The 17,500-nt window shown below is 42.5% G+C and overlaps 1 protein-coding gene across 5 annotated transcripts in view; it reads right to left on the bottom strand.

Moving 5' to 3' along the window:
- greb1l (GREB1 like retinoic acid receptor coactivator) overlaps positions 1-17,500 on the bottom strand; it is a 63,808-nt gene that overhangs the window by 29,993 nt on the left and 16,315 nt on the right. For 3 of the 5 annotated variants that reach the window (XM_019879044.1, XM_019879048.1, XM_019879046.1), the window contains exons 1-9: positions 11,716-11,908; positions 6,302-6,406; positions 6,042-6,225; positions 3,669-3,828; positions 3,415-3,594; positions 2,979-3,155; positions 2,657-2,833; positions 2,463-2,585; positions 202-324 (exon numbers count right to left, since the gene is read on the bottom strand). In XM_019879044.1, the coding sequence (XP_019734603.1) occupies positions 202-324; positions 2,463-2,585; positions 2,657-2,833; positions 2,979-3,155; positions 3,415-3,594; positions 3,669-3,828; positions 6,042-6,110 (1,009 nt within the window). In that variant the 5' untranslated portion in view covers positions 6,111-6,225; positions 6,302-6,406; positions 11,716-11,908. Of the gene's footprint in view, positions 1-201; positions 325-2,462; positions 2,586-2,656; positions 2,834-2,978; positions 3,156-3,414; positions 3,595-3,668; positions 3,829-6,041; positions 6,226-6,301; positions 6,407-11,715; positions 11,909-17,500 lie in introns of those variants that run through there. The other 2 variants (XM_019879045.1, XM_019879047.1) reach the window with 2 other exon arrangements.

Here is a 17,500-nt window from a genome sequence, read left to right as displayed (position 1 = left end):
GTGTGTGTGTGTGTGTGTGTGTGTGTGTGTGTGTGTGTGTGTGTGTGTGGTCTGTTAATCTCCATGGTCAGCCATGGCTCCATCTGCCTTACGCATGAAACGAGAAAAAAAAACAGCAACCTGTAGCTCGGCAACCTTTGACAACCTAAATCTTTCTCGATTTTCTAGGAATGACGTGAGAGCACAATTGGCATTCTTCACCTATCGGAAGTGTCTTGTTTCCAGGTGTGGAGGCCAGAGGTTTGATGAAGCTGCACTCTCTGCTCAGGTCAGAACTGCCGAAAAAGACAGACGAGGCCGGTGCCATTCTGGTGGGTGGAGAATCTGGTGGTGAGGAGGGAAAAAAAATTCAAGAAGAAAGCAAGGTTAATAAAGGAGGTGTCTGATTGGTCAATGAAAGACAGTTGCATTTTTGTTTACAATGCCAGAAAGCGTTTTTAATCATTTTTCATTAAATGATTTGATACGATTTTTTTTTTTTTTTTTACAGTGAGGATTTTTCCACCCACTTTGTTACTGTAGTTTTTTTTAAAGTTGCTTTTGAATTTTTTGAATTTGAGTTTTACATTGCCAGGGAATATTTTTTTAAATCATTAAAAACAAAAATTCCAGTGATTGAGATTTAAGTATGATGTTTAAGCACTTATACAATCCTTCTTAAAGTGTGAAATCCTGTAAATAAATAAATAAATTAATTAAATTTAATTTAATCATTCAGTGCTGACAATTGTTCAATGACAATATTTTCAAATGTTTTCTCAACTCAACTGTATTTATAAAGCATTTTAAAACAACCACTGCTGTACACCAAGTGCTGCACACGAAGCAAATATCATACTGTATATACAACAATAAACAATAAAACATTAAATTTCTAACGTAATTAATAATTTTCTAGCAATGTAAACAAAAATTATAATAATAAAAATTGTAATTGTAAATATTATAACATTTTATAGCGCAAGTATCAGGAATGAAATTAAATGAGGAAATTTCTTGATGCATAATTGCTGAATATCAGGAAATATGCCAAAAATTATACCTGTCTACACTATCAATAAAGGAGTCAGAGTTGCGTTGTATCAGGAACCGTATTTTATGTTCAATGTATCCTGAGCCACATAGAAAGAATATTTGGTACCATAAAGATGAGGAACATATTTAGCACCTTGTTTAAAGGGAACTATATTTGGTATCTTAAACATCAAAAAACAAATAATACTTAAAACTTTAAGCATCAGGAAATGATCATATTTGATACTGAATGTATCAGGAATCATATGTGGAATCCCAAGGATCTTAAACTATGTGCTCCCTTGTATGTCATAAGATGTATGTAAAAAAAACACTTAAAGAGGTACCATATTTGGTACCATGCTTATGGGGAACCATGCATGATCCTCTAAGAATCAGGAAAAGAACCCTATGTGTCAGGAACCATATTTGGTCTCCTGGGGATCATATTTCATACCATAAGTGTCAAAAAAGGAACTGTATATGGCACCGTATGTATCAGAAGAGGAACCAAATCTGGTACCATATGTATTGTGAAAGCAACCATGTGGTACCTTTGTGTCAGAATGGCAACCATATTTGGTATCTTTCATCAGTAATGGAAGGGAAGCATATTTGGGACCTTCAATATCGGGGTAGAAAATAAATAAATAAATGGATGTATGTATATGTGTACATATATCATATATCACATATCCATCCAGCCATCCATTATATATATATATATTAGGGTGGTCCACATTTTCATGGCAAAAGAAAAAAGTTTGTCGGATTCGTCGGGCCGGGTCGGAATTCTTGTCGATACTATGGTACAAGGTTCTGTGCAAAATTTCATTCCGATCTGATGATATTTTCCCGTCCCGCAAAGCGGCCAAAAAGAATTCCGGCGATTCTCGACTTCAATTGAAAGATATTAGCTCGCCAGTAGGTGACCGTTGTGTGTTAGGCGTGCGTTTGAGTTTGTCTCCGGCTGCTGAGAGCAGCGATGGAATGGTTAGTTAGTCAGGAGGTGATCGTTCGGGCAACATTCAGCCCAGCCAGTGTCACGCATGGCAAAATACACGGTTAAAATACACATGTTCACCCTATTGAGACCAGTTGTTATGGTGGAAACTTTGGCCGCTTTGCGGGACGGGAAAATATCATCAGATCGGAATGAAATTTTGCACAGAACCTTGTACCATAGTATCGACAAGAATTCCGACCCGGCCCGACGAATCCGACAAACTTTTTTCTTTTGCCATGAAAATGTGGACCACCCTAATATATATATATATAATGGATGGCTGGATGGATGGATGTTCTATAAAGCGCTTTGTTACAGCTGCAGCTGTTGTGAAAGCGCTATAAAATAAAGATGTATTTTATTGTGTGTGTGTGTGTGTGTGTGTGTGTGTGTGTGTGTGTGTGTATATGACATGTGCAGTAAAGGCAACGTTTTGGCTCACCTGAAAGGGAGAAAGGAGACGATCCGTTTCCGCCGGTTCCTCCATTTTCTTTGCTGCTGACCGAAGACGACGAGCTGGGTTTGGACGTGGACGCCCCACTGGAGACCGGACGCGTTTTAGAATCTGGAGAGAAGATGACAGGAGACGTTTGCGACACGGAAAAAAGGCCGCAGTCGGATTGTGGCGTTTGCTACCTTTCCAACAGATGAGGGGTCCTTTGCACAAAGCACCCTGAGAGTTCTTCACCAGGTAATACTTTAAGTGCTTCTGCTTCTTGGGCTGCGTGGATAGCTTCAGATTGATGTGGTTGGAGAACTCGGTGAAGTACCTGAAGCCCTTCTCGCCGCAGCCCACGCAGTTTCCAGAAAAACCTGCTTGCAATCCAGAGGAAATTGTTCCCACACTCAAAACGAGACGTCGGCGGTGCGAAGTCGGTGGTGGGACACACAAATGGCTGCCAAGCTACACCAGTGAGATGATGCGACAGGCTGTCCAATCAGGGAACAACACACTGACCTAAAAGTGCATTTTTGCCATTGTCATCGGGCAAAAAGCGGCGGTCCACGGCGCACACCAGGATGTGATCGGCCACGCTGGGGGACTTGGCGCCAACCAGCTCGAAGCCCGTGGGGACGTCAATGGACTCAGTCGCCATGGAAACCAGGCGCAGGTCCTTGCCGGCTTGGCAGAATCCTGTGAATGGAATGTTATTTTGGTAATTATTCTTATTTTAGTCACGGAAATAAACAGCTGTGCATGTTGTCTTGACTTACAAAGCCCTTCGATTCAAAACTATATTTGCTCGTTTTAGATGCAACCTTGCAAAGTCGTCACACAGCATTTTGTTCCTGAAGTATCACTGTTTTAGCGATCAAGGGCCCATTTGTTTCCAAAATAGCTGAATTAAATAGGGTTATAAAGAGTGATCTTCTTTGTGGGTGTGGGTTATAACCTTCCATGGTGCAGGAGCCCTCTGGCACAGGTGTTTGCATGTAGGGCAACGGGGGGCTGTTGCTGTCTGAGTCGTCTTCTTCCTCCAGCTCCTCGGCATCATTGGACGAGTGGCTGTGGGTCTGGAGCTCCTGGCCGGGCAGCTCACCGCCGTGGAGCTCCACTTTGGGTTTCATGTCCGCTAAAGGATTATCATCATTGTATCAGATTACGCCTGCTCATGTCTGCCTGTGAGAGAGTACACCGTTGACTGACCATCCATGTTGGCAGGATAGGGCTCGGGCTTAAGGTAGAGCTGCGTGAAGATGGGCTGCGGGTCTCCGCTGCTGGAGCGCAGTGATGCCTCGATGGAATTGTGAAGAGCCTCTTCGAAGCGAGCAGACTTCAGCTGCCCGGCGTAGGAATTCCCCATGATCTGGCCGAAGGACAACATTAGGTGAACCAATCACGCGGAAACACTGTAAATTTATCATTTGTGGAAAGTGAATGGAATGAGGTTCCCCATGTTTGGCGTATATCTGCATCGATTGTTAAATATTGCAATATTGTGTAGCGCTACACCACAGATTTGTGTCAAGTGAATTGAGTGAGTTTGCCAATGTTGTGCAAGTCAGCACAGCAATGTATTGGTCCGAATATAAGACGGTGTTTTTTGCATTGAAATAAGACTGAAAAAGTGGGGGTCGTCTTATATTCGGGGTCTAGACATTATACCCATTCAGGACGCTAGATGGCGCCAGATATCATTGAAGCGAATTCTGAACATGACTCCCCACGCCAAAGTGAACCCCTGTCACGAAGAAGAAAAATAAAAATAGCGGTAGCACGAAGAAGAAAAATAAAAATAGCGGTAAGAAAGAAAAGAGAAGAAAATAATAGAAGAGATAACAGAAAATGGAGAAACATAGCGACAATCTGTAGAAAAGTGAGTCGAAGATCGGCCAGGTTAACCGGCAGCTGAGGAGAAGTTATGATGTAATTTACATTTCATAAACCAGAAGCCATTCATTTACGAATATGATTGCACTTTAGTTTACATATTTAAATGTTCAGATATTAAGATTTGAATGAGGCAAAATAACATGCTTTTTCTCTCAAATATATTGTTATAATCATTCGTTTCAGATGTACTGTAATTATTTTCTGTATAAAAATTAATTTGGTGTTCAAAAAGTCTTTTTTCAAACTTTTGTTTTTTGTGCAGTTTTGAAAAAGAGGGGGTCGTCTTATAATCAGGGCCGTCTTATATTCGGGCCAATACGGTTAAAGTGAATGAGTTTCTGTGGCTAGCAAATATAGCAAGTCAACATGTCTACCAGGACAGTTTTTATCGGAAATACTTCATATAGATGCAAGGCTGAGCTGTGTTTCAGTATTTACCTAAAAAAAAAAAAAAAAAAAAAAAAAATTGGGTGGTCCTTGCAGCATCAGGCAGAGGCAGCAAATACTTCACACCTGATCAGTAGCCTGCCAAAACTGGATGCAGACGACACTAAAACAGGAAGCGCGTGTTCTGTTGTGGTACCATTGACAATTTCTGCTAATGCTAAATCGTGCAGGACCACTGTAAACTAGAAAATAACAAAATATTGTGATATAGTTACAATACAAAGTGGTGGAAAGTGAATGGAGTGTGGTTCTCCAGACTTCCATACGTACAATTACCCAGTTATGTTAAATGTGACAAAACATCATATGCCCGCAACACTGATCAGTGAAAGGTGGATAAGTGGAAATAGGTCATTGCTTCAAATAGTTACATTAAAGCACTAACTGGTGTGATGGAGTGAGGTTCTCAAGCCTGGCAAAGCTAGCGTGTCAATGCATAGACGTGGCTTACTGTGAAAATTTGCAAATCTGTTGAAAGCTAAAACACACCGGTGAATGGTGTAAGAATTCCGAGATTGTCAGTTGCCGCATGAATGGATCTACGTTGTTTATTGTCAACCTTGGAATTAAGTATAGAGCAGAAAAGTGGAAAGTGAGTGGCATGACATTGACTATGTCAGTGAAACTTGCACAGAAATCTCACACCATCATTCATGTTTAATGCGACACCAGTTTAAGTTTCAACACGGAGCGGTGGGCAGGGAACGGAGTGAACTTCCTCCTCCTGCCAGACTTATCATGTTAATACATCGGCATTGGCCATTGTATACAGTGAGATACTGTTGAAAGCTACAACACATTTGTGGTAGGTAGAGTGAGGTTCCCAATGTTGGCCAAGTTAGCACGCATCTGTTCGTTATGCATCTATGCATTATTTATTGTAAAAACTAAACTATTGTATAACAAAACCTGGCACAAAGCAAATGGAGTGGCCAAGTTAGCACGCCAATGTATCAATGTTGTTCAATATAAACTCTCCGATTCGGTTGAGTGCAATTCGGGCTGAGATTCATGACTAATGGCTAAGTCTGTCCATTGAGAAGTATGTGTTGTGCATGGGAATGATTGCACAGCATTGTACGTCGAAAAAAAGATTTGCAGAAAGTGAAGGGAGTCATGTTCCAAATGTTAGCCAAATTAGCGCTTCATTCCATCTGCGTCATCCTACTGTGAAATACTTGAGGGAGGGGAATAGAGTGAGGTGATCCCAGGCTTGTGAAGTTAGCGCAGCTTCTCAACTTTGTTAGGTTCAGTGTGTGTTTGGACATGGTGGATGGCCTTCACTGTTGTTACAGTTGCCTTGCGCATCTGGATGCAAATAGCTTTGGCTCTGAGTCTCCACTGGTCTCTGGCCCAGTCACCATTTTGCTTGAATTGCCCCAAGGCGTGCTTCTTAGGACAAGCTGTTGTGATGTCTTGTGATCTTTTAACAACAGACTCGCATTCATGGGCGGTGGAGGAAGGAGACGACGAAGAAGTCATAGAAGGCGGCGACTCACGTGATCGGTGTTGGCAGGCGTGAAGGGACTTGTTCACCGCAGCTTCATGCTGGGTCGCCGCCGCTCAGCGCTTCAGTAAAGACATTTTATTCACAACTCTGACACCTGAGGAAGGACCACACTGCGTATCAGCTGAGAAAAAAGTTGAACACTGATGTAAACATAAACTATGTTACACAGTAAGTAATTAATATCAGCGACAAAGGACTAAGAATACAGTATATACCATTTTGGGTAGAATAAATAAAAAAACAAATCAATTAATGAAATGAATGAATAAATAAATAAATGAGGTCTGGGGTTTGATTCTGGCCTTGGCTTTCCTGTGTGGAGTTTGTATGTTCTCACCGTGCCTGCGTGGGGTTTTCTCTGGGTACATTCCAAAAACATTCATGGTCGGTTGATTGAATGCTCTAAATTGTCAGTTGGTATGATTGTGGGTGAAAGGATTGTCTGTGTGTGCCCTGCAACTGGCTAGCAACCAGTTGAGGGTGTACCCCACCAACTGCCCGAAAACAGCTGGGATATGCTCCAGCATGCCTGCGACCCTCGTGAGGATAAGCAGCTCGGATCATGGATGTATGGATAAATGAATGAAGAAAAAATTTTTTCTATGATTCCATGATCTAATATTTACATACACTTTATGGTCGCAATATTACAGCGCCATTAAAAATGAATTGCCCCCTTCTAAACTTCTCCAAGTTTTTTTTGCAGTTTCCCCGCATGATCATCAAACAAATGTAAACATAAGATAACCCAAGTCAACATAGAAAACAGTTTTTGAATGGTGAGTTGATTTATTAAAGGGGCAAAAAAGACATTCAAAGCTATATGACCCTGTGTGAAAAATTACTTGCCGCCTTATTAAGTCATAAATTTACCATTTTTAAATTCATTTTCACTGACTATGCCAAGCTTGACCTTTTCAATTAATGAATCAACTCAGCCAAAAGGTCTCCAAAAGCTGCACCAAAATGTCACGATCCAATTCCAGAAGAGCTGAGAAATAAAGTAATTGACATCTATCAGTCTGCAAAGGGCTACAAAGTCATTCCAAAAGCTTTAGGACTCCAGCGAATGTGAGGCTTTATGCACGCAATGAGAAAGCATGGAACAGAGGTGGACCTGCCCAGGAGTGGCCAGCCCACAGAAATGACCCCAAGACCGCAACTACAGCTCATCCAGGAGGCCACAAAGGAATCCAGGACAATGTCGAAAGTGTTCACAACTCAACAATGAGGAAGAGACTGGGCAGACATGACATTAATAGCAGAGTTCTGATGCCAAAACCACTGCTGACCATAAAGGCTAACCTTACTTTTGCAAAAGACATTTGAATGATTCCAAAGACTTTTGGGAGAATATTCTATGGACTGGCAAATTGAGAGTTGAACTTTTTGGAAGGTGCTGTACATGCCTCATTACAGCAGGCATAAACGCAACACACAATTTCAGAAAAAACAAAATCATACAATAAGTCAATCATGGTGGTGGTAGTGTGATGGTCTGGTTCTGCTTGCGACTTCAGGACCTGGACAGCTTGCTATGATTGATGGAATCATAAATTCTGCGCTTTACCAGAAAGTCCAGAGGAAAAATGCTTAGCCTTAAGTTTGTGAGTTCAAGCTGAAGCCCATTTGGGTTGTGCATCATGACAATAATTAAAACCACATCAGCAAGTCACCTTCTGAATGACCGAACAAAACAAAATGAAGGTTTTGGAGTGGCCATGTCATAGTCCAGACTTGAATCTGATTGAAATGCTGTGGCCTAAGAGGCTGTTCATGCTAGAAAATCCCTAGAGCAAGGGTGGGCAATTCCAGTCCTGGAGGGCCGCTGTGCTACATGTTTTCCATCTCTCCCTGTTGCAACACACCTGATTCAAATGATCAGATCATCATCAAGCTCTGCTTGAACCTGATATTGAACCTGTTCATTTGAATCAGGTGCAGGAAGAGACTGGGCAGACATGACATTAATAGCAGAGTTCTGATGCCAAAACCACTGCTGACCATAAAGGCTAACCTTACTTTTGCAAAAGACATTTGAATGATTCCAAAGACTTTTGGGAGAATATTCTATGGACTGGCAAATTGAGAGTTGAACTTTTTGGAAGGTGCTGTACATGCCTCATTACAGCAGGCATAAACGCAACACACAATTTCAGAAAAAACAAAATCATACAATAAGTCAATCATGGTGGTGGTAGTGTGATGGTCTGGTTCTGCTTGCGACTTCAGGACCTGGACAGCTTGCTATGATTGATGGAATCATAAATTCTGCGCTTTACCAGAAAGTCCAGAGGAAAAATGCTTAGCCTTAAGTTTGTGAGTTCAAGCTGAAGCCCATTTGGGTTGTGCATCATGACAATAATTAAAACCACATCAGCAAGTCACCTTCTGAATGACCGAACAAAACAAAATGAAGGTTTTGGAGTGGCCATGTCATAGTCCAGATTTGAATCTGATTGAAATGCTGTGGCCTAAGAGGCTGTTCATGCTAGAAAATCCCTAGAGCAAGGGTGGGCAATTCCAGTCCTGGAGGGCCGCTGTGCTACATGTTTTCCATCTCTCCCTGTTGCAACACACCTGATTCAAATGATCAGATCATCATCAAGCTCTGCTTGAACCTGATATTGAACCTGTTCATTTGAATCAGGTGCGTTGCAACAGGGCGAGAAGGAGGATGCATGCAGGATCGTGGGCCTCCAGGACTGGAATTGCCCACCCCTGCCCTCGAGTGTTGCAGAATGGAAGCAATTCTGGAATGAAGAGTGGGTCAACATATCTCCACAGAAATGTGAAAGACTCATTAGTAGTTATAGAAAGCGCTTGATTTCGTTTGTTGCTGATGAGAGTGGCCCAACCAGATATTAGCTTTAGGGGGCTATCACTTTTTCCGAAGCGTTCAGCCCTACTGTGCACCCATTAGAGATGATTTTCCATGCGGGTTTTCATGATCATTTTTTTGGAATGGCAGTCCAGCAAGGAGAGAGAACACACTCGCGAACATCTCGACCGTGATCGGGGAGTCTCAAGGAACTGCTGTGCGATACCTCGGCCTGCCTCTGGGCTATTTCCACATGACGGGGATGTTTTAGTTTGCGTTGGCTGCACATAATCAACCTATGCTGCTACTTTGACCCCTTGCCTCAGTATTGTTTAACCACTCAGCCCGTGACATAACACAAAGCAAAGTCCCCCTAGTCCTCCTACACTGTCCCGATTGACCCCATCACCAAAGCGGGGTCCAAGTCCTTCAAGTGTACACACGTTTTGCACGGGAGTTTGTCTTTGTCAATGATTAGCTGGCTTTGATACAGCCAATCAAGTCAATGTGTCAGCCAGGAAGCTCTTCTGTGGTCACATTCTTCTTCTTCTTCTTATGTCATCACTTGATCTTGTGTCCAACCAAGTGGCTGCAAGTTCAAGCTACGCCAGCGCAACGTATGTGAGGACCTGTTGGGATTGTTATCCGACAAGCCGCGTGGAGATAGCTCCAAAGAGATGACGGGGCCATAAAATTAGAACAAAAGCCCCCAAAAATCTTGCCCGAAGCGCTGAAAGACGTCCAGTTTTTCCAGTCATGACCCCAGGACGAACTGTACTTAGGAGCGCAGCAGGAATGCTGTGGCGTAAATGGGCCCACCGACCAAATAGTCTTCATTCCAGTTCAAGTCAGGACCACGATCCTTCCGCCGTAGAGTCGACTTTTTCCTTTTTTTTTTTCAAACTGAGCATTGTCCCTTTATTGTGTTTCATTAGGGGAGGGGAACACTTGGTATCATGCACCTGTATGTTCAATGAAATGCAGGGAACTGTGTGTTCAATCTCTATTTAAAACAATATTTTGATGTAGAACACATATTTATGTAATTCACTTATTTGTCTGCTTATTGTGCAAATTATTTACATATGAGTCATTCACCCAAAATAAAGTTAGCAAACATTTTATTCATTTGTGCGGTTTGGTTCGAAAGCCACAAAAATAATAAATACTATTTTGAAATATTTACAAAATCAATTGTAAAATATAACATGTACATTTGATTTTTTTTTTAATTTCTGATAAGCCACTTTGCTTATTCATGGAAATAATGAATAAGTGAAACAGACATAAATAATGAAATATATATATGGTTTTAAACTCATACAAGTCGTAATAAATACAATAAACAAATAATGAAGTAAACATATTTCGATTTGAAAAGTTTGATTTTAAGATGATGATGATAATGAAGATGATGATGACAACAACGATAATATTTTAGTGATAAGCCTGGTTTTAAGTTGATAGTCATCATAGTTATCATCTTCATCATCATCATAAGAAAATTGAAAAGATGTATCTTAGTGACAGGCATAATTTTAAATCTCTGAAAAATAATAGCATGCTAACAAATATTTTGCGAAACAGGACTCTGATATGTGGTAAGCTTGGATTGAAATGAATGAGTGAGAACAAATAGAATCAAATATTGTCTACCGAAAATGAGATAGATTTGTGATGAGCCTGGTTATAAAATAATTTAAATATTCATAAGAAAATAGAATACCAACCTTTTTTTTAATTTTGACAAATGAAAACATTGTTTGATAAAAAAATACAATAAAATAATTTTATAAAAATAAAATAATTTATAATCCATGAAAATGTTTGGCTGTCTTGAGCTGAGTTTCAAATGAATGAAAATATGTCGCTGGTTTAAAAATATAAAAGAAGAAACATATTTAGACTTAAACAGAATCATCGCTAACATCATTTAAATTTGCACAACCATGACTAAGAATTTCTTAAACTACAGGTTTCTCATCCTAAATGTATGAAATGCTGTTGGAGGTTAGGTGAAATGGGAAATTGATTGAAGGGTTTTAAGACTGACGTGGTCTTGATGCATGTGTGACATTAAAAAGATAAAATAAAAATCTGCCATCGTTAACCTCAAGCTAATGTTTCAATACCAACACTTTGCATGAATGCTTTCCTTTTTGCACGCACGCAGTCCTCTTTTTCTTTCTCCCTTATTTAATTGCATTAAACAGGAGCAGGGAGGTTGCTCACTTGAGTTGAATTGCAGCCTGCTTTCCCATCCAAACCGGCACACTTTTTTGATATGAACAAAATAGAGTGAGAAATAAAAAGGGGGAGCTTCACTGCACCGTTGGACTCTGCTCGTTGCAACATTGGCCCTGGATAAGACGTCACACGCATATTAAATAAAGCTGGATAAGCATCAGGAGTGTTCATTGTCATGCAGGAAAGAGGCTGCTGTTAACATCAGAAAAGCAGAAGAGGGGGGGATGGGAAGGTGGAGGGGGGGAGAGAGAAAAAGGACTAACATCTCACCACGTCCTCTAGATGAGGCGCTAAAAGCCTCTCTCATTAGAGCTGTTCACAATAGTTTGCTCTACCTTGCATGACTTTGAGGCTTCCGAAATCTCAACGTGGGCCGAAGAAATCCCCCAAAAACTGCTCCTCGGAAGTGTTAGTCCATTGGAAGTAAATCCTTGTGGAAAGTCCAGGCAGGCATGTGGAGGAGCTGTGTGTCGTCTGATGACACACGCACACACACACACAGTCAGTCAGTCAGTCAGTCAGGCAGTAGGCATCAGAAAAGCAGAAGATCTCTCTCTCTCTCTCTCTCTTTCTCTCTCTCTCTCTCTCTTGCATGCAAACAAACACAGATAGACCCCTCCCCCCACCCCCCACCCTACTCCCCCGAGGTGCCCTCCTCTGTCCTGCCTGTGCCATTTGCCAAGGAGGAGGAGGAGAATGCATTCATCTGATCTCCTGTGGTGACAGATGCTCTGCTAAGGCATTGGGGGGCGGGGGGGGGGTGTCTTAATGGAAAGAAAGATGGTTAAAAGAGGGGAAGGATGGGGAAGGGGTCTTCACCTTCCTGGGGTCTGCCACGCGTGACCACCCAGCACGCTGGCGTAGGCCACTGTGTCAAGTTTGGTGAATTAAAGAGCGCGGCATTGGGAGTGGGGGGCGGAGGGATTGACTTTGGATCGAAACACTTTACATTTTATTCAATGTGGGGGTGGGGTGGAGAGTCAGGGGTAGGTGCAGTTGAATCTGTCGGCAGGCCAGAATGTCAGGCAGCATTTTGTCACAGCGGCCAGGATTGACCCCCACGTCAAGCATACAGGGCTTGGGATTTTGGAGGGGGCTGGGTGGGGTGTGGGGGGGGGGGGACTTTCACTCTACTGCTATAAATACCAGTGAGTCATCCTCTGCAAAATAAATACACAGAAACGAGCGACAGGCGGATGTTGATGGCTGAATGAGGTATTTGGTGCCGTTATCTCGCCATGTCCAGGAAATAGCCCTCACCAATGACACGGCACAATGCAGGTTCCACCCGCAAATACCGCTTGTTTAGGGATTATATAATTCAGTGGCACTCGGTAGACCTCCGCCAAGGCCCAGCATTCTTATTTGTCCCCCTTTATAGATGCATTCCTCCTATATGTCTGATTTTCATCACAGTGAACCCCTGCTGTCTCGGTTCACCTTTTGTTTCAGCCTCCATTAAGAAAAAAGCAGGAGGTAATGTCTCTAAAAATGGTTGGAAGTTTTTTGAAGGGGCAGTTACATGACAGGGTGGACAGCGATTGCTGGGGCATATGTTTAATATTATTCAGAATGTAGAATTTACATCATTTAAAATTTTCATCGAATCACTTTTGTGGAGGGTAAAACCGTGTAAAAAAACATTTTGCATAATTTGCCCCTTGATTATATATACTCTAGTTAGCTGAGGAGTGTGTGGGACATGCACAAAGCAGGTCTAAAATGAAGGAAATTTTAGAAACATTTTAAAAGATTTACCATTATTCGGGTTCGTGTGCAAATGTTTGGTCACTTCTAATAAGACTTTAAATGCCAACTGAGAAGTAATTTTAGAAAATCCAAAATGAAATATTTTTATATCATAAGTAATTAAAATACATTTCATAAAGCATGAAAAAAGTAATTTCTATTCCTTAAATTCGACAAAGTAATCATTTTCCCAAAGTGAGATCCTGACGAATGACATAGCCGAAAGTGTGATATAATTAAAAGGCAACAAGAGTGGGGTTCACTGTGGAAAGTGTACAAAGCCAGTCAGAAATCGATTTGGAAAGTTTGAAGAGTTGGAGGAAGATGAGGTTGTTGGCAAAATGTATATTGGACCATACATGTACGAACCAGATGCTCAGGATGCGGAAAATGTGCCCTCACGACCGGACATCGTGATTGGATGAATGGTAAGCTATTTCGGCTATTAGCTATTAGCCTAGCGTTGTTGTTTGCAATTTGATGCCGTGCCGTGCTGTAAATTGAGCATTACGGGATTACCTACTTGGTCCACGTATTCCCACTAACACTGAGAGAACACGTTATAGTGTGTTGGTATCCTACATTGTCATTGCTAAGTAGTACTGTTGCGTTGTCGGCCGCTCCACACATCATATGTGCTGTGTTAGTTGCAAACCATGAAAGATGTTCCATCCATGCACTCATGTAGTTTGAAATATTTTCGTACAGGATTACATCCATCCATCCATTTTCTAATGCACTTATCCTCACGAGGGCCGCAGGCGTGCTGGAGCCTATCCCAGCTGATATCTGGTAGGTGTAGGGGCACACCCTGAACCGGTTGCCAGACAATCGCAGCGCACACATAGACGAACAACCATCCATCCATCCATTCTTCGATCCACTTTATCCTCACAAGTGTCGCGGGGGGTTCCGGAGCCTATCCTAGCCATCTTTGGGCGGTAGGCGGGGGACACCCTGAACTGGTTGCCAGACAATCACAGGGCACCCAGAGACGAACAACCATTCACGCTCACACTCACACCTAGGGAAAATTTGGAGTGTTCAATCAGCCTTCCATGCATGTTTTTTTCTGAATGTGGGAAGAAACCGGAGTACCCGGAGAAAACCCACACAGGCACAGGGAGAACAAACTTCACACAGGAAGGCCAGAGCCAGAATCGAACCCTGCACTTCTCCCCTGTGAGGCCGACGTACTAACCAGTCACCCATCGTGCTGCCCATGTTTTACACTTTGAATCAAATGTTTTCATAAGCAATAGCGTTATGATAAATAATTTGAGTTCTTCATTGATTATCACACTTATCTTTTTTGCAAATCCAGTTGGAAAACAGAGGTCTTCGAAGTGCTTGTAACAAAAATGCTCGTCGAAACCAGCGTTAAATTAATTTGCTTTGCGTATCGTTCCAATGTCCATTTACATGCCCTATTTTTTAAATTTTAGCATCTCAACCAACTGTTTGCCTGAATGTGAACAGTGTATCGCCACACAGCTCCAAATAACTCAATAACAATTGCAAAGAGCAGTTTACGGGAAAATCAACAGTACAACGAATGACTGGCATTCTGTAAATGACATCACTCGCCGGAGATTGCCGAAACAAAGCATTTTTGTGAAGCACGTTGCTATGGGTCTAACTATGAATCTGGGTGGTTTATGTAAAAAAAAAAAAAAAACGAACAAACGTATGCTTGAAATCGTTTTCGCTCTATTACTCAAAAGATGGTTGACCAAGTTTACTTCACTCTTGACCTTGAAAAGTTGTGTTATTGTGCTCCAGTCACAAGATGACTGAGTGATTCTGAGGTCACCAAAATCACTTTGTAGTGACTCTGTTGAGAGTAGTATTGCAAAGTTCCCATTGTGCAGTATTTTGGACCACTTTTGAACACTAAAAGGCCTCTTTGTGTGCGCTTTTCCTGTCCGCTAATGAGCCGAGCCAAGAATTTGTCGGGTAAACAGAAATTCCGGATGGCGGGGAAGCACAGTTTATAGCTTTGTGCCAATATTTACCCGTACACATCAGCCAATGACAAGAATCCTTGATAGAACTGAATGCACCCCGGATTGTGTACAGTAAATGCCGTTAGCCCCCATGTTCCAGTTCATTACCGCAGACGCGCTCAAACAGTTGTTTTAATCAAGTTGTCCGCAGTTCTTCGCACCTCGCCTCCAATGGTTATACGAGGGGCAAAGTTAGCGCGAGGGGGAACAGCTGTAAATGCCACGCCAGCCAATGGCTGCCTCCATTAGGGAGGCTTTCACACGCTTGTTTTTTTGTTTGTTTTTTTTAAACCCAGAGTTGTCCAAACATCGGGCTTGGGTTGGACTGTGAAAGGGTGTCTGGACTGTGGCGTTTTTGTGCTAATAACAAGTGGATATACAGTATCACAGAGGAAAAGTGAGCCGACGTTAAAGCGATGGGAAAAGAGCTGACAGTCCCTGACTTTGACAAGCATCCTAAATAAACCATTTAAAATGCAGATAATGAGAAGGCCTTTAAAAAAAAAAACAACAAAAGAGTGCGGATTGAATGGTTTCCCGCCCCTAGAGCCGTCCCTCAGCACCGTTCGCATTGAGCCCCTTTCCCAGCTTGCGGCCTGCACAAAAGGTGAAGGATCTCCGCCGCCAACTGAGGAATGATGAGTCACATGACGCCAGCAGGGGGAAGGGGCATGGGGAGAAAGGCTTCTTCCTCTCGGGGATTCCCAGGGGAGCGCCGAGTGTTTTTGTTTTTTAGCTGACTCAGCAGCCGCCCAACAAATGATAGAGCACTTTAGTGGCCCATTATCTAAGAAAAAAAAAAAAATCATTCATCCATTTGTTCAGAGTAATGGAACACACACACACACACACACACACACACACACACACACACACACACACACACACACACGTACAGGGAAAAGTTGAAGCATGAGTTGCTGATTATAGGCTCACAAGAGGACAACGAAACATCTGCTTTGTAACTACATTGAAGTTTTTCTTTATAGATTAAAATGGCTTACTTTAACCAGATTCCCGCCTCACACTGTAGCCAAGGTACAATCTTGGTGGGTTAATGTGCCTTTTGGTGATGTCAATCCTGGAACGTGAAAGTGAGCTGCCATGTCTACTGTCCTTATGATTAGTATTACAAAGTATTGTTTAAATAAATATGTATTGTATTGGATTATTCACCATCTTCTAAATGGAAGACAAAGATAACGAAAAAAAAGGTTCGGGAGTCGACGAACGTTAGTCATGGCAATGAGTTTATTTATTTGTAGGAGATGTTCAAAATTTGACTTGACAAGAGGGTCGAAGGTTGCACCCAGGCACCTTTCCTCCTCTGCATTGTTTTCCCTCCATGTTCAGCTCAGATCATTTTAACAATACGCACAAAATATTTTACATTATCAACTTTTTTTTTTTTTTTTTTTTTTACAATTTCAGTTTAATATTAGATTACATAAACCATAGGGGGGTTGGACGTGTCGAGGTGGGTGTGAGGTTGACATAAAGTCGAATTATTAGCCATATAGGTTGACCGTTTTACTGTAGCCCTCTCTGAAAAGTGTGTGTGGATGGGGGCGGGGGGTGTCTTGGTCGAACAGCTGTGGCAACACGTGGCGGCTCTGACACTGCACTATGAGGAGCATGAGGTTCAACTGACAAATCCACAGATGAGCAATGAGCATCAGGCGGGGAGAGGAAGTACAGCGAGTGAGTAAGGTGCCAATTAACACATCTCCCCTCGCGTACCGTCACCAAAAACCAAAGCGCAACAACAGCAAGCAAAACAAAAACAGCCGCCCATGCCCAAATTCTCGCGGTGGGACGTGTGAGGACTCGCGCACTGCGATCCGCGGATCTCATTTCCTTATAAAAAAGCCTTTGCGGATGCCGCCCCGCCTTCATTCTTACACCCCTGACCCGACACCGCCTGCTGGGCCCTGAAGTGCAAATGTGCGCTAGTGAGGATAGCGGTTGAGCTAAGGTCATGCCAAACAAAGGCATACATTCCCAGTGAATGCCATTGCTGAAGTCGACAATGACACAGGGTGGAGATAATAGCCTCGGGCCTTCTCTCTCTCTCTCTCTCTCTCTCTCTCTCTCTCTCTCTCTCTCTCTCTCTCTCTGTATCTAGTGGGGTGAAGCAAGGTTTAAAAGCTGCTGTGGCCAGAAGGAGTGGGGGTCAGGGAGTGGTGGGCAGCGGTGGGGGTGGGTGCAGGACTTAAGCCCGAACAAAAGGAGCATTTGGACACATGAAGAAGTCATCATCATTAAGCCACTGGAAGTTTACTGTCCAGTTATAAAGCTCATTTCAAAACCAGGGGGTGAGCTAAGGGGAGGGTGGGAGGAGGGCTGAGTGGGAGCAAGGGGCGGG

The sequence above is a fragment of the Hippocampus comes genome, unplaced genomic scaffold (genome assembly GCF_001891065.2).
Source record: "Hippocampus comes isolate QL1 unplaced genomic scaffold, H_comes_QL1_v1.1 scaffold85, whole genome shotgun sequence".
In the NCBI taxonomy this organism is placed as follows: domain Eukaryota; kingdom Metazoa; phylum Chordata; class Actinopteri; order Syngnathiformes; family Syngnathidae; genus Hippocampus; species Hippocampus comes.
Note: the sequence above shows the minus strand (reverse complement) of the source record. Positions and strands in the feature narration are given on the sequence as shown.